Consider the following 25,538-nt stretch of genomic DNA (forward strand, 5'->3'; position numbering starts at 1 on the left):
CCAGTTGTCATCTATGTAAAGATTGCTAAGGTTGAGGTCGTGCTAAGGGCTTTTTTAAATGACAGTCCGTTCAATGGTGTGTCTCAGTGTATGTGCGCATGTTCGTGTGGCTGTGATGTGCAGAAATACATAGAAGGTATTCATCTGAAGTTACAGAAAACTTTATGTAAAACTTGAATATTTAAAGTAATTCATAATCATTTAAGAGATGATTGTAATTCATAACTTGAATGTGTTAAACATAGATAAACATTTCTCAGCATCACGTCAGGGTATAGGAACTACCAGTGGTTTAACAAATGAAAACCTAGTCAAGAATTTTCGTTTATGATATTTATGGAAGAAAAATTGATTGATGTATTGTAGTTACCGCTTGACCAATAACCAATAGATAATTATATCTCATTTAAAAAAAAAAAAGCACGTATTATGTTGCTGATAACGAACAGTGATCAAGAAAACCTTTCAAAAAGAATGATATCAGTCTCGCGCGATCAGCTGGATGTTGGTGAAACAGTTTTTTGATCATTTGCGGCTTTAGGCTTATTGCCTCCCAGGAGCATTAAAGACCTGGAACGTTATTCTGTAAACACCAACACTGTGCGTGTGTGTGTGTGTGTGTGTGTGTGTGTGTGTGTGCAAAGATTTGTAAGGTCAAGTTTGACATAGGTCGAGTGTGTTATGGGAGAGCCGTGTTAGCAAAGGTCGGCCAGTATGTGACTGTTAGTGAATGGATGCCTTTGTTGTGTATGATGTTTGACACCAGCAACCAGAGTGCCTTCGTTGATTCTTTAATGTAAATCTGACTAAATCTAAATGAGGGTGTTATTTGTACAACTTGGCAACGCAACAAAATGAGCACTAAGTAATTGGTATAATTGATAACGAAAAAAGAGATACGTTAACTATTTCTAAGATTGAATAACATAAACTATTACTTTTACACTGAAATCTATTAAAAGACTCGCTAAATAATGAAATAGAATAGCATACCGTGCCCAGGAATGAGAGAGAATGGTGAGGCCAGGCAGTAAGAGCTATTTTACCCTGCCAGGCTTTAGGGAGAACGCGAATGTGAAAGTTCAGGAGTGACTGAGTTACCCGGTTTATGGCCCGCTATTCGCGGCTCCTAGCCTATTGACTCTTGCGTAATTTTGACGTGTCTTGAGGCGTGCGTCTAGAGTAGTCTAGGGTAGAGAGATTTATGGAAGTTTTTGGAGTAGCCACGGCAGAAGAATGATATGTTATTGATCATGATCTGTGAACTGCTGTAATCAACTGATTTGTTCGATCAAAGATATATCATGACATGAAATGAGCTCGCCAAGGAACTATTAGAAAGAAGTACCTGTATAGGATTGATTATTGAAAAATGATTATCGAAGTTATGTAAATATGCATAAAGCAGAGATGTTTCTTTGTTTATAATACTTTCATCAGCTGCGTTTACCAGGATTTTCTTTTGCCAACTGTGAAAAAAGAAAAGGTATATAATTATGGTGCTGATATTTTAGAAACCGATTTCTCCTGTAAATCGATGAAGGAAAATAAAACATGAGAAACGCCTAAGTTAATCATTTCAAAATGTAATTCTAAGTTCGGATTCGTATAAAATACTAACAACTGTTGTGGCAAGTAGGAACTTGAATCATATACTATCACAAAACAGTAGATGGTCTTTTTTTTTTCTCTGGGATATATAAATAGTAGGCGCTTGTGATTTAGAATATATCAGTAATACCTGAAGGGGATGTTCGATATTTTTCGGTTTGTGATTATATGTTGAGAGCCATAGTGAACTTTATACCTGATAGGCCTAAAGCTCAACTAACCAACCCATTGTTTTTATAACGGCAGAAAGTCAGTTAGTCAGTCAGTCATGAGAGAGCTAAACAGACAATCGCCACTCGCTATCGATCGCTGGTGAAACCTCCCAACACCCAGCCTTATGCCGCACTGTCGCCCACGGGAACTCACGTTACCGACGTGTGAGCAGGTTTTTCGGGACCGGAACTGTCTGTTTGCTGTCAATCAATATTAATTTGTCAGTGTATGTATGAGTTCAGCTCTGATGATGAAGGACGCTTCAGCTGCTGTGATGTATGTAGTTTGGGGTGTGCGATGTGAATTCTGGCATGATAACAGCCACCAAATACTTATGTACCTAGTAATATTTGCAGAATTTATGTGCATTGTCGGAAAAGAGCGGGTGATTTTAAATTGATATTGAATTCTTTTTGTTATTCTTTCATTCTAAAAAAGTTTCATGGAACTATTCTTATTTAAACCTACTTTTTTTGGGAGGAGCTAAAAGTAAATAAGTTGATCAATTGGCCATGATGTTTACGTCCAGCATGTGTCCTTATCCATAGAAAATCAAAATCATTCAGTAAAAGGGAATATATCTAGCCTAACGCCACCACAACACTTGTAAACAAACAGTTGGGCAAAACGTATCTAAAAGGCTGCTTGCTTGGAGAGGCTAACTTCTCAGGTTTGTGTCATTTATTTTTCTTACACTGCGTAGTCACAAATTTGTTAGATAGGTTTATAGTTCTTTCAATAATCATTTTCATTTGATCTTCCCTGTGAAACAGAGGTAAACATGAATTCAGTAATAATGAAGCAACTTCATTTTACGATTCCCAGTGATATTTCTAGATGTTGGTAGGAGTCGTTCTGTTTTCACTGTCACCATCACTTGGATGTCATCCAGCAGACAGCTACAGTGGTAGGTAACCCCTCATCAAACCTCTCTGTCAACACCATCACCATCCTCTAACCTTTGTGTTTGTGTTATGATCCCAGGTTGATGACTCCCCTCACTCCGTATAGTTATGGCAGCCCACTTTGATGTTTGTGTTTCTTCATTATATTATCAACCTGATTGTCAGTTTGTGTGTGAAGGTGTCTTGCTGGCTCCTTCCTTCATGAACACATTTTTAGTGCATCTTGTTCTTAGCTACAGAGAATGCAGATCAAGTTTAGTAAGTTGAAAATAACTTCCTGTAAAGAAGGTTTTTAAGGAGCTGAAAATGATTGCAAAGGTTTTGTTGGAAGATTGTACAGGGTAGTGAGGTCAAGAGAAGGTTAAGAAAGGACGAGAGGTAAAGACTTCATTGAGCCCCTGCCTCTGCCCGGGTTATCTTTTTCTTTTTCTTTTTTCGAAATTCATTATTCAATCGTTGGAGATTAACCTCCGTCAAGGGGAAGCTTTTCATGAAAACTATGCTAGGTTCTTTAACATATATCTATGTAACAGTTTTGCATGCTTCTTACATGAAATAGTCCCCGTTAAAGTATGTAGTATCTCGTTTTCTGATGTCAGTTCTACAAACGATGGTAGACACATTCAATTTGTCCGTTCTCAAGTTGTGTGTAGATTATATTTACTACATCCGAACAAAACTTAGCAGTAATTGTTGAGCCTATTTTGGTTTAAAGTGAGTTACAAGACGTAAAAGAACGTTTGAGCAGTAGAAATAGGCGATATCGGATATTTACATAGAGTTAAAAGGTTTCAAGAGAAATGCTTGTACAGGGAGGCAAAAAACAGAAGGAAAGACTGAGTGTTGATTGATCTATCTGATTGTATCTGTATGTCTTGACCAACCATGAGTAGGTTAGGTACTACAGTTAGGTTGTTGGCGGTATCATAAAGGTGCAGTATATTCAACTACAATTTTTATTTCTCTCTTTTATCATCATTCTCTCCTTTTATCATCATTTATCAAACTATTATGTAAAAGTTCACACAAGGGAACTGAATTATGAGGTGAGAAGAGATGCTTCTTATGTAAAGCACTGTACAATTGAGAGCAGAAAGTATGATACTCTCTCTCTCTCTCTCTCTCTCTCTCTCTCTCTCTCTCTCTCTCTCTCTCTCTCTCTCTCTCTCTCTCTCTCTCTCTCTCTCTCTCTCTCTCTCTCTCTCACACTCACTCACACACACACACACACACACACACACACACATACAAAACATGAATGTTAACCAAAAGTCACTAACTACAGATTAGATGGAAGATTATGAAAGCAACATACAGTGTCACAGAACTGTGTTGTACTACTGAAGGGTATTTATGAACCTAATGAGTCGATCCTTTCGCGGAAGATGAAGTATTTTGATTCTAATCACCTGAATGATTTGTCCTTATGTCTCAGTTATGGTTTGCAGTCTACATGAATGACACTTATTAACTACTATTAATCCTCAAACCCTGCAATATACATATAACATCTTCGATACGTATATGACTCCAGTGAGTACGATAATTTAACCATATATATATATATATATATATATATATATATATATATATATATATATATATATATATATATATATATATATATATATATATATATATATATATATATATACAAGAAGCTGTTTATGATTTAGTATCTCAAACCTAAAAGAAAATTATCATTATAGGTGTTACATTATTTGCATGTTGTTATAATTAATGGTTGTTTAGTCCTGTTGTGAACGAATCGATATACTTGTTTATGATCAATTATATTTTACTTGAATTGTTCTTTATTAAATATTTGAATGAGACCTTCAGATTTAATGATCATATTGGCTTAATCTACGGCGGATTGTGATCGTACAATAATGAAAAATCGCTCAGATGTAAACACAGTTGAGGCAAAGATTGACTATCAAACTGCCCAACTGAACGAATAGAATTAGGTATGAAGAATTTATGAAAGACATCAGATGATATAAAGTACATAACTGTACTTGCCTAAACTCGAGTGACGTTATTTTCGGTGTTCATCACATATATTGCAGCACCATAAGATCGTTGCACCTTCATTGCTGCTCACTTTATGACCTGCTGTTGCCAGCAAAGGTCGAAAGTTGCTAGACTTTCCTCATCCCTCACCAGGAACATCTGTGAGGTAGTGACCCAAGTTCTATAAACACCTAGAGAACACACTAGAAATCCATGATCACACAGTACTTTGGAAAATTACAAGAAGTAGCCTCTCTGATCATATTTCTTACTCCTATTAACAATATCTAATCGCAATACACAGAGCATTTTTGTGGGTGTTGTACTGTTTCTAGCCTCATTTCGCTACGTAAGATAGATTCCCCTCGAGCAAGGGAATCTCGTTTTCTAGCAAAGTTGCCAAGTTTCTCAAAGGGAGAAATCTCGACCAGGGCTTGGGTGTTGAACCTGCCTGGCCTCTGGGGGATCGTTGAACCTCTGTCGACTAAGGGAAGCATTATGAAACATTTTCCATGAATATCTTAAGTACAGAATCGTTTGAATATAATATATCAATTTCCAAAGTTGCTTGGGCTAAAATTCAAAAACATTAAAACGCTCAGCTACAGGAACAGAGTCCATAAATGAAGAGACAGAATCGTCAAGACTTGCATAACTAAAACAACATTTCCAGTCAGGGTCAAACAAGCGCAGCACAGGCCACGAGAGCTGCAGTTGTTGAGGCACCTTACATACACAACAGCTCTTGGCGCACAACACTGAACAACTTGAAAGAGAAGGCTGGACGTGAGCGAATGCCATTAGTCGTCTGTCCCTGGTGCTACCTTACTGTCGCGGGGAATAATCATAAGGATTATAATGATAACGATAATAATAATGATAATAATAATAATAATAATAATAATAATAATAATAATAATAATAATAATAATGATAATAATGATAACAATAATTAGTAATAATGATAAAAAAAATTGAATTTGAAAGCAGTTTATCATGCAGTGATAAAGGAGAAATTCAACGTCCAGTGCAGAGTATTGCATGTGGTATATACTTTAAATAGTTACGGGGAAGACAGTACCAGTGATATAGGTTAACCAAGCTCCTTACTTTAGTGTCTAATGATAACTTTAATTATTAATGATCAGTCAACACTGATGTTATCCACGTAATCTTATCAATGAAATCCTAGAGTACTTCCAGCTTCACCAACAACCAGCCAACAGACGGGCTGGTGCGTTCAACATTAACGCCTTTCTTAAATAGAAATGATGTAACAGAAATCATCTCCATGTACATTAGATATCATATCAGGTCTTTTATATACTATTATATAGCAGGCTGATTTAAAATCTGAGTCTTGTAGAAGTAGTACTGATGGTACTTACTGAATGAAATGTTTGAGAATAAGCTGGAGGAGGAGGAGGAGGAGGAGGGAGCCGGCGGGCGGGTGGGGGCATCATCGGCTGGCCCCGCAAGCTAGGCGAGTTTGGACTGTTTCGTACCCCGGATCAACAGCACAACATAAACTGACCAGCGATGAACGCTCTCTAGTTTATCCTGCTCTTCCTTCGTCTCCCTCTCTGACTTCCCGCTCTTTCTCTCTCCGTTTCTCTTGATCTTTCTCTTCTTCCTCTCCCTTTGACGAAATTCAGTAATATAACGTCAAGGGAAACATAAAAACATCATTTTATTGATGAGAAAACACACACACACACACACACACACACACACACACACACACACACACACACACACACCACACACATTAGTGATGTTGTTATTCCAATCATTATAGAGGAGGAGGTACACAATAAATGAGATGGTATACAATACAGGGGATGGTATACAATATTATCTGCTTAGATCAATATCATGCACCACTACAAACCTTCGACGTGTAATAAGCGACGAACTATCAAGCTGTTGATGAATACATAACCATCAAACTGATGACCTGATGATGAAGGAAACTGGAATTTGTATCATCAATAGCAGTAGAAAAGAAAAATATATATATATGTCTGGCTACAAACTGCCCAAGCCCGACTGTGTTTGCACGTCTTTACTACATGTTGCACACCTGTTTACTTACCCAACCTTGAGTGTTGCATTCATGTTCCTGGTGACCATATATAGACTTCCCAGTACAACGATCGCTACCACAAGTATTCCAAGGACCTGAATACCATATCATTCCTGATGTTATCTGATGTCAGTGAATAGCAGCAGTTTGCGCTGTATCTCCTTCAGGGATACCGAGTTACTATCCCTTCCGGCAACACATTAAAACTTTGACATCTAGATCAATGTCCGTTTTATAAGACTCGTCAGAAATGTTTAACTTAACGCAGTAATTTTACAGTTTGTGTTTTAACGAACGTGTAGTGCACAGGTTCCGACTAAATGGTCTCCCAGCAACTAACGCATCTAAGTGAACATCACCAGCACGTGACGTATACATCACCAGCCCGTGACGTATATTTTGTAGTTCAAGCAATTAAAAGGTCTTGTCACGACTAGATTCACTGCACAGGATTGTGTATGTTCTTGGATCTAATGACAATCAGCGGGTGATGGTAATTTAGCCACAACCAGCAACGTATCTGTCCAACATACAAAGTCCAAAGCTGGTGACTAAATGTTAACAAGATTCGTCTGCGCTCGGCCACACACGACCCGAGCCTCAGTGGCCCGAGGTGGCTGGATGAGACTGGAGGTTCGGGTGTTCTTAGGTAAAGAAGTTGGCAGGAGTTTGTTGGAAGGCTCCACGGAGTTGGATGAGGAACAGAAGAATGAGAAAAGTAGGAAAAGAAGGGCAATGTAGGGGCTCAACCCAGGTAGCTCCATGATCAGTCAAGCAAGATTGTGAGATAACGAGGTTGGTTACGGCCTTCAACGTCAAATTGTAAACAACGATCGAAAAAAAATAATTGAACGCCACCATCAGACGATGGTCTTATATATATACTACACTCACTGCATGTATGGTCCTCGTGTTGGTCTGTGGAGATGTATTTGCTTGAATGTAACGGTTAAAAACTTGAAGTAATACCATTCAACCTGAAATCTTTCTATACGTCCGACATTTAGAAATGTAAACAAAGCATAAACACATGTTCACAAAAGACGATAACGGCTAGTCCCATCCCCACAACCCAACCACCCCTTCTGAGCGGTACTGCACTTGACTCGACCAAATAAGTCGATTTATATCAAAGATTACCCTCCAAGTAGTTAGTGCTTCAGTTCGCATAATAGTCCTACATAACTTGTAGCCGACACATTTTCTGTGACCACGTCTTTTAGCTTAGAAATATACTTATTTTTACAATCTTTAATACATAAGCATATTTTCATTATGTAACTTTTACTCAAATTATTCTTTATTTGTAGTTCCTCTTGTTTGGGCGTAAATGGCTTTTCGTGTATTGTGCTGCTGTCAGAACTTGTATATGATCGTAATTACTGTAGATTACAAGGTTGGCTTCCTTAAAATTTTATCTTCCTTTGTTTGAAAGTTGTCAGGCTTAGAAATGATACTAGCTCTTATCTTTGTGCCATCTATCTTATATAATTCTGGTAAATTGTCTCTATTGATATCAAGGTAAAATAAAAGTAAATAGGTGTGTGTTTACATAAGTTTATGTTTACTTTGTGCATAAGGAGAGTAACGATTCCATGCACCGTCTGCGCCCCAGCTGTGAATAAAATGTCTTAACCCCTGGTGGGACTCGAACCCACAATCCTTGGCTTAGGAGGCCAATGCCTTATCCATTGGGCCACAGGGGCAGATGCTAAAATGGTCATGAGAATCTGTATATAATGATCAGCTTCCCTTATGAATCAGTTTTCATTCATTCATTTTTTCCCTTTCTTTCATTTCTAAGTTTAGTAAAGGTTGTGTCTTTCAGACGTATCTCTTTAAGGCTTCCCTTTGACGTAGCGACCTTTGAAGGCTCTATCTCCTTGAACACAGTCGATGCTTGTTTAAATCCTGAGCATAAAGAGTCTATTTCTAGTCATCTTGATGTTACTTGGCACTGTCTTATGTTATTCCACAGGGAAAGGAAACCACACTTTAGGCAGCCAACAAAGTAACCACTAGCACAAGCAACCTTTTACTTAATGTTTTTGTCCATATTTTGTTTATGTAATTCTTTTGTTCTAGTTTCTACAAAAGGCTCCTTTTTTGCATAAACTATAACAACGAAGCTATTTCCAAGAGACGGGTTTGTTATACAACTCAAGAATTTTGTTGTGATTTTTGAAGGATTGTCATTATATCCTAGGACATATGTGGAGGTATTTAACATAGATAATACTCTTTGATGACTCCTCCGAGCCTGTTAAGTCGAGCTCATGAAGAACTATAACTCAAAGTTATGATAACATGAACGCTCACTCTTTGTGTCATTAGAAATTGTCTCTTTTCTGCAAAGATTGAGGTTATGAAGTAAGCGAGGTTTTGTGAGAGCAACGAACCCATTTACGTGATAATGAAGACTGATTAATTTCAGAACCAAACCGGGTTCATCAGTCAACGTGGACACACGTTCTTTCATAAAGCCTCCTTATATTTCACATGCCACAAACCACAAGCAACACCACACAAACCGGGATGTTTTCCTGACAGTTGGTATGTCATATGAATTCTAACTAAAAAGAAATATAAAAATTCTCGGCAGATGCTAAACACATCACATAATTCCAATTGCCCCCTGCTTCTGGCCTGGATGCAGACGCAAAGGTATAGCAATGGATGAGAATCTCCAGATGCCCAGCTTTTTACATTTCACATGTTACGCTGATTTTCCTCTCTCGTCCAACCCCTGACAAAGAAATTTGTTAGCAACATCTCATCATCATCCTCAGTTGGCAAATATGATGACATTCATCAGTCCAAGGTAGATATCCTGAAGGGAAGGGAATAACATTTCGTAACGTTCACTGACGAAAAACATCTTGTTCCTCCTCCTCCTGCACCTCCTCCTCCTCCTCCTAAGCCGTCCGTCCGTCTTCGTGCGTTCGTAGTGAGAGCGTTCACCATGATGTTTGAATACGGTTGAGGAAAGACGTGTCCCACCTTGCCCCCATCACGAACAGCGCGCCATAAACGTCAAAGGTTCGCCATCATATCGGCGTCCAGAAAGTACCGCTGCCAGTTGCTGTGAGTCGCCATATGCCAAGCATTTCACCTTTGTTTTTCTGAAATATTTATCTCTATATATTTTCAAATGTAAAGTATGGTTTATCATTGTGAATTATAATCGTTGTAAAACATGGAAACACATTAACATCTTATCCGCTAAATAAATGCATTTTACCTAAACAGAATTGAAGCAACTCTATTGCAGTTTTGCGAATGCCACAATCTTATTTCTCAGCCACGTTTATATACTTTGACAGGTCTAGATGTGTAGGGTTTTCATTTTGTATATGTTGTACAAATGTTCAGTATATCAAGCTATGTCACAATAAGATTCCAATGAAGGGGGTTACATTAGACAGAGTTCGTGTTTATTTTGGAAGATAAAGCCACAAAATGCTTCAACATTTCTTTGCTTACATCATGTCATTCCCTTTCTACACATCTTTATCCATATCATTAAAAAGCAAGAAAGACTAGAATCTATAATGTATTTGTATTTTCTTTTCTTGCAGGCACATGTAGTAATCTGTAAATAATAAGAAAGTGGCGATTCATGGCAGCTTTTCTCCAGACTTAGACGATTGAAAGAAGTTTCTCCCGATGTATAAGCGAATCCAGTCCTTTTAATCCTGTACGATGAGATACGAATAGAGCGCATTGTCAGCAGTACGCTATAAGCTGGGTAGTGCTGAGGCAGTACAGTCAGAAGAGGCTGAAGAGCCTGTTATACATATATACAATGAGAGCTTGAAGTGTTACCGAATTATCTTGAACATCTAGTGTGCAAGATTTCTAGATTGATAGTTATAACTTGATGTTGGATTTAATTACCCTAGCAGTCTATAGGCCTAAAGCTTAGATAAACTAACCAACCCACTGTAACTTGTCTGTCTAATAATCTTCATTACTTTGAGAGCGTTATCTCCAAAGATCGTAATACTATGGTCATGGTCAGAAACTTTCTTGAATGATTTCATGTGACAAAGTACAACGTCTAGTTAATAACTGAGCAAAAAATTTGATGCTGTGAGTGGATGGTAATGCTCGAAATGTCAGCTCTAAAATTACAGAATTAAGAAAATAAATCAAGGTGAATATTACACTTAAGTACAGAAAAGAAACAGTGGATATGATATATTGAGAGTAAGATGTATCACATTTACACATTTTCTTCCATAATGAAAGACAGGAAAGCAGTGTAAGCATATACATATAACCCACACTTCTTATAAAGTACACGACTGAGGAAAAGAAAAAAAAATGAAAATGGAAGATAGAGTCAAAACCTGTTTCAAAAATTCAGTATCATGAATATCAAGTAAATCCAAGAGTCTTAATCATCATTTTTAACATGACATCTTTATTATAATATCGAAATGAAAAATCAAAACTGATCAAAACGTTAAGTCTTGAGAGAAATGATTACTAGTTAATGCATTATGGTACAGAAAACCGCTTAATGCTCAATAGAGTTTGATATATATATATATATATATATATATATATATATATATATATATATATATATATATATATATATATATATATATATATTATCTCAAAGAATTGTCGGTATTTAATAGACACTAATACATTACTCTTTAATGTCATTCAATTTATACAGCAAATTTGGAAGTAATTTTGCTATAATAGTACCAATATTTCCCATTTAGAACCAGTCTTTGGGGAATCAAATAAGCAAAATACAAGAAAACTTAAGAATAAGATTCAGTTTGGTTGTCAATTAACTATTCTGTGATTTTAAGGTGTTTTTTGAAGAGGGAGATATTCAAAACCATATTTCTCATAATTTTGTTATGTATAAGAAATGTTTACGCCTACATCTCGTGAAAATAACTTCAGTTAGAAAGTTCATATGTTCCATGGCCAGAAATATAGGCTCCATGAAGATAGTGATTTTTTTTTTTTCCATGACAGTGACGACAAATTACGCCGGCTTCGTCATACTGAACACGAGAGTACGACAGTACTCGAGTAAAACACAATATAACCAACAATTCTCATCAATATAATCAATTGTTATCGTAAAATAACTTAAGAGAATGCAACGGATCTTCAAATATTTACTAATTTGCCCGAAGCAGTGGAGGCTCACGACACTGCTGCCGCCACTGGGAAAAGAATAAGAAGACTTCAGGTTAGGCTAATGGCGAATAATAAACTGGCGGATCCCCGACGATCTCAACAGGGAAGCATAAGTGATGGTGTTCCTCACATTGTCTTTCTATCTTATAGGCAAAGTGAAGTGCCGTTTTCATTTCATTTTTGTTATCATAAAATGACTTATCACTTTAGATTATTGTCTGAGAATGTGATCAACGTTGTTTAGGCATTTCTTTCCCTAAATATATGTAGAATAAAGATGTTTTGAATGAAAACTATTATTTATGGTAAAAACCTTTCTTTTTCTTTTGTTTCTTGCTATACGTGAGATTATCCTATTCTTTTGTTTGATATAAAGTTCCAATAGAATCGCAAGCACACAAAAACTTCTCACAACATCAGTTTTTATCCATCATTTTCCCTCTGGTTTACTTTTACCTAATAATATAGATATTCGAACAGAAATAATGTATGAGATTTTCGTTATTTAGATATCAACATAAGTTTCATTGTGATTGTACATCATAATACAATTTCAAATTAGAAATAGATAGCTTTATATTTGATTGCTTTGCAATTTTCCAAGTTCAGTCTAACTTACTTATAATCTTCATAAGTCACCCATAAAAGCCAGATAATTTTCTGTATAAGTCTAACATTCTCCTAAAATGTGTGAACGTAGCTGGGGACACATTTCTGATTCTCTATGTAGATATTACTTTCATTCATTTTCTCTCTAACAAGTTGCATTCAGCAATTACAGGGACAACACACATTTCAAGGTGTGGCAAAAGCCCGAAGTTATCTCAGAATAACAATTTGGTATGTCATCAAGAATGCTTTAGTCATGTTTAAACGAGCTGGTGGAACAATGTTTGATATATCAAGGAAAAGATTCTTCACCAATCTAAGAAAAAGAATTGTAATCAGAATTCTTGGATTCGTTGGTAGATCACTGAATATCTCACTACACTGAATGTGCTCAATATCTGTCCCCACTCCTGAAGATTCCGAAATCAGTCACCATCATCCATGTACGAAATACTGAAGAGAATCTGAATTGCCTCTTTTGCTGTATGTGCGCTTATGACAGTATCTGTAGAGTGCATATTTGGATTCAGTAATGTCTACAGAGTGTTTATCTGTCTGTATGTCTGACTTTGACTGCTTGGTCCTCGAAAAAATTCTGATCTGAAATTGTGGGCTGGTGCTGTGTAGTTGTATTGACTGTTGTATGCATGTAGAAGTTGTATTGCTTGTTGTATGCATTGTAGTAGCACATACTGTAGAATGCATGTCAGTGCATATTTGATTGTGAATCCCCTTTGTGGCTATAGTTCATAAGTTTGTACATAGTAATAATTTTAGCAAATAGTTATCAAAGCAAAGATCATAGACACATCTTTATTCATGGAATTGGAAGAGAAATAAGTTTATTTGGACATTACACGCTTTTAATAGACTACTACAAAATCTTAGACTTAATCGATTTCTTACGACTGAAACAGGAGCATGCACAATCGTTTATGGGTTCTTTGGCTGAAGAAATGGGAAACCACAATTCAGGTAATCAAAGGAATTTACGTTGGATCTGTTGTGTGTGTGTGTGTGTGTGTGTGTGTGTGTGTGTGTGTGTGTGTGTGCACTGGGTTTCTGATGCCTACAAATGTTTTTCTTTTTTTCAATTATTTTATATACCTAATGACTGAATGACCGACTGACCGACTTTGCCTGCTTATGATTGGCAATTCTTCGGGTCTGAAATATTCAGTATTTAATGACTGTAAACATTTTTCTTGCTGAACCAATACTTGATAAGATAAAAAGCGAACCGCTTCTCAAACTTTGAACTTCGTTCGATCAAGATACACTCGTCCATTAAACTGACCACTTGTTGCACTGTGGAGTTGGAAACTTTGAGTTATCACATGAGGTGAGGGATGGAAGTTGGATAAAAGGAAAACTTTTTTTTCCATATTTTCCCTCCGGTCTAATAACCTAAATAATATCTTACCAAGTTGTTTGTGTTATGTGATTCAATTCTTCTTTCATATCTTGATTTCTTATTTCACATTAGATTTGCTCCTGGGGCGTCTCACGCCTGTCGCCAGTACCTCCTGCACTCCTGCCACCGTCAGTTCTCACAGTATAGGAAATAGAGGAAAATATTAGATGCAGAGATGTCCTAAAGATCATTCGCTTCCATCTCCTTCTTCAACTCCCCTTCATAAACTATTTCAGTCTGAAAGTACTGAATGTTAGATTCTCACATGATAAGAAAGTAGTGAAGGGGCTAGAATTCCTTTCCTTCCTCTCCTTACCCCCACATTGTTCCCGACCCCCCACACCTTGATCCTTCACCCCAGTCTTTCACCCACAAACTACAACAGTTTTCCTCGTCATACTCAGCCTAGCATCATGACTGTTATCCTCGTCATACTTAGCCTATCATCCCAAGGCTGAATTGTTCCAGGAAAGTACCGTGAGCTGGGAGTGATTCTGAAGATCACGGGAATCTCCAGTCATTATGATTGTTACACATATTGACAAGGCATCTGTTACACAGGATTACAGAAAACCCACCATACTCAGCCCTGGTCAGCAGGAAGAGGGTTGCTAAATGGGGAAACGTATCATTGGAAAAGCCCACAGACAAAGAGAGCCACAAAAAATACGTATAATCGTGCATAAACAGACCAATTTATTTCTTTCCAGAACGAGATGAAAATACTTGGATATTGTGATATTCTTACAATAGAGAAACTATAATATGAATTTTTTAAAACCATGTTGAGAAATTTTAGAACCAGAGAAATGCGAAGAAATAGATGGATCGAGGACAGTTTCAATAACATTTGGTTTAGTAGACGCGCCCGATTCTGAGATGGTGATATCAAGAAACTGCGACGAAGACATTCCACTTAGCGAGGCTTCAGAAGGTAACGTTTAAAAGAGGGATGGGTCACGCATGACGTCAGAGTGTTGCCGAACCATTTCACTTTCTTCATAAAGTGACGGGCAAACCGCGTCTCATTCAAGGCCATCTCGATTGAAAGGAAACAGAGTTAGACAAAATAATGTAGAAATTGATCAGGGCTCTGAAGGTGTTTGTGTCCTGTTGAAAATGTTGAAAGGAGACAAAATGAGGAGAATTCCTCTGCAGTTCGTGGGAAGAAGGAAGTATTATGAGAGTGCCTCTTTACGCCTTATTCCACGAATATATTCTTGATGTAATTTCCCCATTAAGTACCGCAGGTTCATTAGTTTTCACATTCATACCAACAGGGATTCTTTATTCAACGTTTGACATTACTGAGACAAAGGCAATCCATGTTGGAACTGACCTATGACGAATTTTTGACGCTACGGATGTATCCGATGATGAAAACACGTCAAGACTGTTGCCTCATCATTATACTTTTACATATATCTAGTGACATAATTCCCCTTCACACTTACTGGTGACCTGCAAATGAATATCAGGATACTTAATGATAGTTGGAATCATTGGATCCGTTTGTACAATATAGATAGCATTTCCAATATATATATATATATATATATATATATATATATATATATATATATATATATATATATATATATATATATATATGTGTGTGTGTGTGTGTGTGTGTGTGTGTGTGTGTGTGTGTTCATGAATTACGTATTAAGAATCTGGAGTAACTGTTGTTCTTCCCAGGAAAGTCCAGGCGACTGACGCAAGTTCCCATTACCGTGAAGTGGGTTGTGATACATGATATGCATTCATTACTTAATGATCGCCAAGCCACATTTGCGTAGTTCCCTGAGTCTCATGCCACCACACCTTTAAATCCAGAAAATTCACAGTAGACATATATTTGTACCTTTACAATGAGTACAAATTGATGTAATCTGAATATAATCTCGGGCAGGAATTACATATAATCGTTCTTATATTCATTAGGAATATATATATATATATATATATATATATATATATATATATATATATATATATATATATATATATATATATATATATATATATCATTGATGTTTTTGTTTACAAAACTTGATATACCATCATTTAGCTAAAGTTCATTACACACTTCAAGTAAAGTTTTATTTACTTATTTTACCACAGAGTATATGACAGCATAAGTACAACAGTTGCTAGTTATGCTGTAGGATTTAATAGCTTGTGATTATCACTTGATCGGTGCATGGTCAGATTACAGATAACTTGAATCAGCCAGAATGCCACAGATGCTTCATCACCTACGCTTGCATTCAGCCTGAGAACCGATTGCTCTTCTATCCATCTCCCAAAACCCATCTCAAGTAACCACCTCATAAAACACATGGGTCATATACACCGTCCGAAAGACTGTAAATCTCATTTTGTAGTGTACGATTTATCTTCAACACACAAAGAAAGTGTTCAAGATTTTTTTTTTTTTATCATGGTTATAACATGACGTTAACGACCTTAATGACCCGGGCAGTTGACAAGCCTGAAGCTCTAATAACCAGCCAACATGCACCAACGAGCGACCACACACACTGGCAGACATACACCAAACGTGTGCCAATAATGAGACAACAGAGAAGTGGTTGTTGCCGAAAAAGTCTGGGTCAGGCTTAGACCTGCCTAATCTATAAACACACGCTCGCGCACTGCACAGGAATCCGTTTTCTCTGCACGTCATACATCACGAAAAGTTCAAATGACATTTAACGAAGAAATGAATTGTGGCAACTGAGGAGCTGCAGGGAGAGCCTATGATCGAAGTGAGTCAGTAAGCGCTGGACGCTGGTGAGTGTGACGACTGGCTCGGTACGAATGCAATTGAAACTGGCCCGTGATTATAACTTGAAATAAAGAAAAGAAGTATTCGCTTATGTGACTCCTGCACATTGTATTAAATCACAAGATATATTTGATTTTGTATCCACTAGACTTGTATGTAATCGATTGGTTTTATTTTCATTAGTGGATCACTGGTGTTTGTGGAACTACTGTTAACTGCTACACCGATTAAGTTACGGTTAAAGGATTGCTCCAAGCATGGCTGAGAACCACACGTCTGGTAAGTCCTTTGTGTGCGACAATAACAAAATCTTTCATAAAACAATGAATGAATAGGATAACTCTGTTTAGCTGATCCTGAGAATCAGTAGATTGTATGGTATGTTTCTGTTGATAGCATCCTTCATGAAAGCAATATATACAACACACAAGCCTAAACTCAGCCCACTGTAGTTGGTGTTCATTCAGTGGTAACACCGCGAGCGAGACGTCAGTCCCGGGCGAGACTGCATCATCGTCATCGAAAGGAAAGAAAAACTTCGCCGAGGATCTTCTCATGTTAGAGAAACCCTCTAGGAAAGAGGTCATTCATGGAGTTGCACAATCGAGTAATTTACTCATAGAACAATCTTCATGTCATTCATGGACGTTGTTGGATTTAATGGTTGTTGATTGATAAGTGGTCATTAAGGCAGAAACTGTACCGTTCGTCAGTAAAGTTGGAGAAGGGAAACCATTTGCAAGCATCTCCAAGATATAAGGAGTGAGAGGAAAGAGGTAACTACAGAAGAACTGTATCTTAATAAAAGAATGAGAACAACTTGATTACCATTGCTTGTCCAAGAAGTTATTTGGGTTACATTAAGAGCGAACATAACAAGGCCAAGTAATTGTGAGTCAAGTACCGAGCCAACGGTGTACTGAAAGGAGGTATGGCTAGTGAGTCTTACCCTGGGACCAGCAGATGGATGCGTGGTCAACCACTAATACAATAATGTAACTGCCTGATCTATATTTCTTCTATTGATTCATTTTTCATTACTTACAGATAATTGTACTAGTTTTAGTAGATTTGAGAACTTGGTGAGGCAATGTCATGCATGTCGCAGGTACATTGTTTTCAATGATTGTAATTTTCTTAACAACACAGATCGTAACGTGGACTCCAGTTGTTGGTTGTGTCAGTGTGATAACGTTTACAGTGGCGTTGTAAAACTCACATCTATAGCTTAAAGAAACATCGCCTTCAACGAACATCCAACGAAGGTGAACAAGATCACTTTGTCCCTTATCACATGACCACCACTGTAACAGTTACTTGATCCGACCCTCACCTCCCGTCACTCTCACATGCGGCTCGACCCACAGTTCAGTGACTAGACATCATCATCACCAACGCACGATGATACGCACTGACGTGCCTACACAGGAATCTCTCCGGGTGCAAGCTGGTGACTGTCCGCCCCGCTGGCGTCATCTGTCTTACCCAACGAAGTTGGAAAATCACAAGAAGAAAGGGTTGGAGACGAGTGACGAGACGTTCGTCCCCTGCCGCCTACTGGGCGCAGTATCATACAAATCGTTGGAGTACCTGACGAGGCTGCTGCTGCAGCAAGTGTAGCAGCGACAAGAGGTTGCTATGAGGTGTCTGGGCGGCGGGGGACGACGAGTGTGAGTGGTGAAGCCACAATCAGTTGGTGAAGGGATTAAGCATATCGAGCGTTCGATGCTTTGGGTGCCCGGCTGGGGTAGGAGCGAAGTTCAAAGCATGCCAGTGTTCTGTATATGTATATATATATATATATATATATATATATATATATATATATATATATATATATATATATATATATATATATATATATATATATGAAATTAGAATGTACCTGATGTGTACCCTAAAAATTTGTAAGTCAAGTTTATGTTGGAGGATAGATAGTATGATAAATGGAAGTCTTTGACTTAAAACGATTTGTGTGTGGACGTGTACACTCAGAGAAAGAGTGGGTGAGATGTGTGTGGCGTTGATGACAAGAGTGAGGCACTACAGGCACCAAGTGGGTGCAGCTGCTTCACAAGAGGCAAGTAAGTGCTGGTGCAGTCGGCTCTTACATCAAGTGGCAGCACGGGTGGTTGTCTCCTGTTCTTCCTAGGAAAGATAAAAAATAGAGTATCGGAGCGTGACGCCACGGTGGGGGGTGGGATGGGGCTAAGACGGGAGTATTATCTGAATAGCTCATAGCACAGCTTGGCTGCTTGCCTTTCTAACACACACACACACACACACACACACACACACACACACACACACACACACAAATCATGCCGGACGTATTATGAGAAAGGCGCCAAAAATACATCCTCAACAAACCAATGCCACACCTCAACGCTGAGTCAGCCGACGCCATACACCTGTACACTGCAGAACTCTATCTTCTCCACCTTACCTTCCTTGTTAACCTCTCTCTCTCTCTCTCTCTCTCTCTCTCTCTCTCTCTCTCTCTCTCTCTCTCTCTCTCTCTCTCTCTCTCTCTCTCTCTCTCTCCCCCCTGCTGATAACCACCTTAATGTAAACAAGAACACCTGATGGACTTCAGTTGCATGCCAGGGTCAGGTTGGCGGGTCTTGCCAAGCCGAAAATGATGAGCGTCCGTGAGGGGCTGGCTGACCACATTACGTGACTCGAGGGTTGCTCACGTGTCACACTAGCCCAGGGTTGGGTCCTGGCGGGGAGTCTGGGTGGGGACGGTCGAGGTGTGCGTCAGCCACGTCAGGGATGAACAGGACCTTTATATGTAAACCGCTTGGACACGACCGTACGACCACTGAGCGCGACCATAAGACCATCCAGCACGACCGTACGACCCTTGAGCACGACCATATGACCATTCAGCGCCACCGTAAGACCCTTGAGCACGACCATAAGACTATCCAGCACGACCACACGACCTTTGAGCTCGACGGTATGATCTTAGGTACGACTAGGTAACCTTTGACCTGATTCCTTAGAGTCGTGACATAGGCTAGGCCGTCATACACATCCGTCGAACCGTTGTGCTTAAGGGTCGTACCATCGTGCTCAAGAGTCGTGCCATCGTACTTAATGGTCGTACCATCGTGCTTAAGGATCGTACCATCGTGCTGAATGGTCGTACCATCGGACTTAGGGGTCGTACCATCGTGCTCAAGAGTCGTGCCATCGTACTTAATGGTCGTACCATCGTGCTTAAGGGCCGTACCATCGTGCTTAAGGGTCGTACTGTCACGCTTGAGGGATGTATTATTTCAGGACTAGCGAGGCGCAGCTCAGGGGAAACCCATCATGGTTCCAGCCCGGGGTTCGTGAGTACACACAACCTAGCTGGCTTGCTGCCTGGCCACCACACACAAGGTGAAACTTTCAAGTGAATAGTAGGAAAATGTGATAGAGGTATATGTCACACACACACACACACACACACACACACACACACACACACACACAATATATATATATATATATATATATATATATATATATATATATATATATATATATATATATATATATATATATCCCTGGAGACAGGGGAGAAAGAATACCTCCCACGTATTCCCCGCGTGTCGTAGAAGGCGACAGAAAGGAGTTGGGGGACGCTGGAAATCCTCCTCTCCGGTTTTCACTTTTCCAAAAGAAGGGAAAGAGAAGGGAGCCAAGTGAGGATTTTCCCTCTCAGGCTCAGTTCTTTGTTCTTGACGCTACCTCGCTAATGCGGGAAATGGCGAATATATATATATAAATATTTACCTTAACTCCAATTTAAGATTAAGTTTTAAGGTAATTCATGAAAGTAAGCGTAAGATTCTTCGTAAGGTATGTCTTTTTAATTGATTTTTATGAATCATATTTGTATGAGTACTTTATGAAAAGATTTTTTTTCAATACAATTTTGTTCTCACACATAGTAAGTTTCATAAATCAATCTTTCTTTGAATCATTGTACGTAAAGTGAACTGATCCACAAAATTAATCTGAATATTTTTCTGAAAAGTTAACGTAAACCTGAATGTTCAGCAGGGCTGGAGGTAGAACCGTTGGTTCGCCGGCGGAGGACTGGCACGGTGGACCTGAACGTGATGAAGCGGAAGATGACGATCGCCAAGGGCTGCCTGGACATCAGTCTTCTCTCTGCCAACGCCAACCAACTTCGTAACATCATCAACTTCGGGGACACCACCGACTCTTTGTACTACGTTGTCCTGACGGGCATCATCACCAGCCTCGTCCTGCAGGTGGGTCCGCCAGGTGACACGCCAGCTGGTAACTCATCGACGGAGATCACTAGGTCTAGGATCCGTTATGTTATCTTACAGTTTACTGACTACAAATTGTACAGAGGTATGAACAGGAAGCGATAGCTAAAGTGGCGGAATGTTTAAAAACATAGGTAGAATATACATAAAAAAAAAAATATATATATATATATATATATATATATATATATATATATATATATATATATATATATATATATATATATATACACACACACACACACACACACACAAATATAGTGCATATGAATGCGCACTTTTCATATAACTCATAATGCCCTCTAACAGCAAGGATTCGAACCCAGCTCCATTTGCGTGATAGCTGGGAACCCTAACCGCTCGGTTTTGGGGTGCATAGTGATGGTTAGACGTGGTTGTGGAGCATCAAATCTTAGTGAGACGTGGTTGTAGAGTGTCTAGTGTTGGTGGAATGTTGTAGTGGTGGTGGAGGAAGTCTTGTGATAGTGGATTGGTGTAATGATGGTGAGAGTCTCACCACACCTCCACCACACCACCACGTCCCAGCGTGAGACGCGGTGGTGAGGCGGTCTAGTGGAGGGAGGGAAATCCCGTGATGGTGGTGGAGGATGACACTGGGGAGCCCTGGTGATTGCTGTACAGTTGGCGCTGATAAACAACTTTAGGTTATCCTACACCACCTGCTACGGAAGCCCTTCCTGTATCCACGAGCCCCTCTCGTTGATAGTACTGTGATCTCTCTCTCTCTCTCTCTCTCTCTCTCTCTCTCTCTCTCTCTCTCTCTCTCTCTCTCTCTCTCTCTCTCTCTCTCTCTCTCTCTCTCTCTCTCTCTCTCTCTCTCTCAGGTTATTCCTCTTTTCAGATTTCCATCACAGACTATTCGGTTATGCCCTTCAAACTGTCCCCGATAAGACTTCTCATTCACTGTTACTCATACAGTAAACAAATTTATGATTCCATCTTCTGTAAGATTCTTTTTCTGTATTTTTTGTGGTATCGACTTGTGATTGTATTTCATATCGGTTGTGGTTGTTTTGTCTTCTTATAAACAACGTTGGCTTAGTACTTTGCCGATTAGTTTATCTTCCTTCATTTTGCTTTACTATTGGAACTCCGGATTTTCTTTTTCTTCTTCTTCCATAGAAGGAAAGGTATTTGCAAATATCAAGGTTCACACATTTATTCGTTTTGCTGAACGTAAACATCAGTTTTAATTGTAATGTCTACTGGGATCGCGGGACAAAGAGGTTTTTTGTTTTCATGTTAGCTGGGACTGCCCTAGCCTACTGCAGCATAACCCCAGCATACGTAATGTAATGCAGACGTGGCACAAGGGAAAATAAACTCTGTCAAAATAAACTAGTCGGTATAATAACGTTTTAGGTACTGGCACCGACTAGTCGGCAAAATGAGTAAATTTTATTTGAATTGCTTTTGATTGTAATTTCTTTGTATGTATTCATTGTTTTTGAATCATTCACTTTATTATTTTGTCATCATATATGTTTGTTTAGAATAGTCTACGTCCATAAATAAACTCGTTATTTGAATTTGACTTACATATTTACCTCATGCATCAGGTGGCTGCGGGCGTCATTCTTATAGTGGCCGAGCGGTTTGATCTGAACGACATGGACCATGACGACTGGAGCGACACCCTCAACACGACTGTCGTGGCCATCATTTTCGTCGTCCTTCTGCTCAACGTGGTAGTGTCCAGCTTGGGCTTGGATATTGCTAACCCCACCGTGCACAGCACCCCGCCACCAGCCATCAGCACACCTCACATCAACCCCCACACAAAGTTATGAGCAGTAACACTAAAATGATATTGTTATCACATCCCTCACATCAACCCCCACACGAAGTTATGTGCAGTAACACTTAAATGATATTGTTATAAAAATTTTTCTTGAACTTTGTATTCTAATTTATATATTAATTACATTACAACAAATTGATATTAAGATATAACATAACTTTGTACTCATGATACATTTTGTGCATTGTGGTTCTTACTTGAAATTGAGAGTATATTTCATGTTTCTGTGAGATTTTCCATCCCAGTTGTTATCTTGTTACTTTTCCAAACCGTAATGTTTCCTATTATGCCATTTTGTATTTAATATATAGTTTCGTAAGATTATCACGTGTAATAATAGTAGTACCAACAATTTTTCTGCATGTGCATTTGCAAAATCATTCTCTATTTTTGTTGATTCAATGCAATATATTGCTATGTAATTTCCCTTGGTTCATAATTCGTATGTTGCTTGGATATACCTCAACATCTCATTAACAGCATATTCATTTCTGAATCTGTAGAGTCCCTGCAGATAACAGAAATATATTATGACTATATTTCCATTTAAAATCTACCAGTTCCTATTCTTCTTTTGATAGTCTAATTTATCAATCGCTCTGTTCTTTTTTTTAAGATCTATATAGGACGCTTGATCTGATGTTCATTACCGATATATGTTAAGACACCATTAACGAACGAGTAATCTTTGGAACTCAAGCTGATCCTTAACCTCGTGCAATTCATATATATATATATATATATATATATATATATATATATATATATATATATATATATATATATATATATATATATATATATATATATATATATATATATATATATATATATATATATATATATTACATCTTTTAAAGTATCACCAAATGTTTCATCGTCCCTCTTAAAGTACTCCTCCTCGAGCACAATCCAGTGTTACAAGTTTGTTGTGAGTTACCAAAGGTTGTCATCCCAAGTTGCCGGCCGTTGATATATTCATGAGCTCCTCGCATTACGTGTTGCAGTATTGACTTACTTGCATCCTTTTCCTAACCAAAGATATTATTGTCTAAAATAATAGTATTCATACTACATGTTAGTCTCATTTCATTCCTAAATAATGTTTTGATATATATATATATATATATATATATATATATATATATATATATATATATATATATATATATATATATATATATATATATATATATATATAATCACCCAATGGACTTCGCTGATTTCCTGACAACAATGGGATAAGAGACTCTTTTATTGGTGTTCGATGTTTTTCAATGAGAAACTGTGGTCGGTCTCGTAAGTTTTGGTTAGGATGGATCCAGCGTAGGATTTTTATATTTATAGGAAGATATACACTTTTTTGTAATCAGCAACTATCACATGCAAAACATTACATACACAAGCTTGCACGTGAGCTGTACATCTATGTATAAACATGAGCTAATCAGCAGGGGGATGTAATCGATAGCAGTGCCATCTTGTGGTTATAGTTTACATTATAAGGTCCGCGTTCTATCCGTTTGCATTATTGTTTACGAATTCATGATTGCTAAATAATGAGTTTTTAATAGCTTTCCCATCTTTGGTATAATATCTTGAGCAGTGTTTTTGTGTAATGTGTGGTGTTGACAGTCGTAAGGCTAAATGAAATTAAACGCCAAATTGCAGTATGACGCGTAGTAAATGACGCTGTCAGTGTTTACGCAGGCCATAGCGTGTAGGTGGCAGTGTGGGATATGATTACAAAATATACTTTGAGGCCTTAGAATTACAGTACTTTATGTAGCTGCACCAACATCCTGGCGGTATCCAGCCAGTATCGGTGTCAGACAAGAAAATTTCGAATGGAGATTTGATCATTGTAAGTATGCTTGTTATATTTTTCTTTAAAAGGACGCACACACATACTTTTTCTCTCGTTTAAACACACTTGTATTAAGCAATATACAACATGGGCTCTTGTGCCAATTGTGGCAGCCCGAACACACACACACATCCCACTTGTGCCAGAATTGGCACACCCCAGAATGAACCGTCAGTGACAAGAGCCCTTGCCAAGCCTAGTCTTAGCGAATAACTTTGTACACGTAGACTGTCAAGTGTAAAGGAATGAAATTTAGAATAGTTTCTCATCAGGATATGCTTTCTTTTAAACATTATTCTTCGTGGTTACATAAGAAAGGGATCATACAAAAATGTGTATGGTCTCAGAATTATATTAAACTTCACATCCTACGCAATGAACACATCCACTACAATGCACCCACGTGCTCAGAGACACACCCTACCTTTGCCAGTAATGGCACACACAAGAGAACGGTCTGTCATTGATAATACTCCAAGGTTTCATATTTTCACTCGCATGTGTACACACGAGCCACATGTGAACCACAAACGTACTGGGCCTGGGTTCGAATTTCGGACAAGGAAAGTGGCTCACAGCCAAAGACGTTGTGTATTTTTTCCATAGGGTTGATAGATTAGAAAGAGTGCCTGCAGTAAGTTGGGATGTGTATACACAACATCAAGTTATGGCATATGTACAAGGTTAAGAAACGGGGTAAACGAATGTAAAAGTCTCCCCATAACCTGTTCTCGGTTTGG

General features: G+C 38.3%; 2 protein-coding genes and 1 non-coding gene across 6 annotated transcripts in view; 2 read left to right on the plus strand and 1 right to left on the minus strand.

Annotated features, from left to right (window-relative positions):
* Nucleotides 1-8,464: 8,464 nt before the first annotated feature.
* On the minus strand, nucleotides 8,465-8,537 carry TRNAR-CCU (transfer RNA arginine (anticodon CCU)). The gene has a single exon. It is a non-coding gene; the product is annotated as a tRNA-Arg (tRNA).
* An 8,261-nt stretch (nucleotides 8,538-16,798) lies between these two features.
* Nucleotides 16,799-24,005, plus strand: LOC139745878 (ninjurin-1-like). Of its 4 annotated transcripts, none has more exons than XM_071656525.1 (3): nucleotides 16,799-17,096; nucleotides 20,874-21,088; nucleotides 22,690-24,005. In XM_071656525.1, the coding sequence occupies exons 1-3, from the start codon at nucleotides 17,075-17,077 to the stop codon at nucleotides 22,918-22,920; spliced, it is 468 nt and encodes a 155-aa protein (XP_071512626.1). In that variant the 5' UTR covers nucleotides 16,799-17,074; the 3' UTR covers nucleotides 22,921-24,005. The 4 variants fall into 4 exon arrangements, with proteins under 4 accessions (XP_071512626.1, XP_071512625.1, XP_071512628.1 ...); XM_071656524.1 differs by having other exon boundaries at nucleotides 16,800-17,096; nucleotides 20,871-21,088; XM_071656527.1 differs by lacking the exon at nucleotides 16,799-17,096 and adding an exon at nucleotides 19,939-20,207 and having other exon boundaries at nucleotides 20,871-21,088.
* A 138-nt stretch (nucleotides 24,006-24,143) lies between these two features.
* Nucleotides 24,144-25,538, plus strand: part of LOC139746063 (uncharacterized) — a 67,045-nt gene continuing 65,650 nt past the window's right edge. Inside the window, exon 1 of the mRNA XM_071656901.1 lies at nucleotides 24,144-24,795. The gene's annotated coding sequence lies outside the window, so the exon portion shown is untranslated. The remainder of the gene's footprint in view (nucleotides 24,796-25,538) is intronic.

Source organism: Panulirus ornatus, chromosome 63 (assembly GCF_036320965.1).
Source record: "Panulirus ornatus isolate Po-2019 chromosome 63, ASM3632096v1, whole genome shotgun sequence".
NCBI lineage: Eukaryota > Metazoa > Arthropoda > Malacostraca > Decapoda > Palinuridae > Panulirus > Panulirus ornatus.

Coding starts and splice junctions, on each gene's coding strand:
- LOC139745878 (XM_071656524.1), top strand. CDS start 17,075: ATGGCTGAGAACCACACGTCTG. Junction 17,097..20,870: donor GGCTGAGAACCACACGTCTG/GTAAGTCCTTTG, acceptor CTGAATGTTCAG/CAGGGCTGGAGGTAGAACCG. Junction 21,089..22,689: donor TCACCAGCCTCGTCCTGCAG/GTGGGTCCGCCA, acceptor CTCATGCATCAG/GTGGCTGCGGGCGTCATTCT.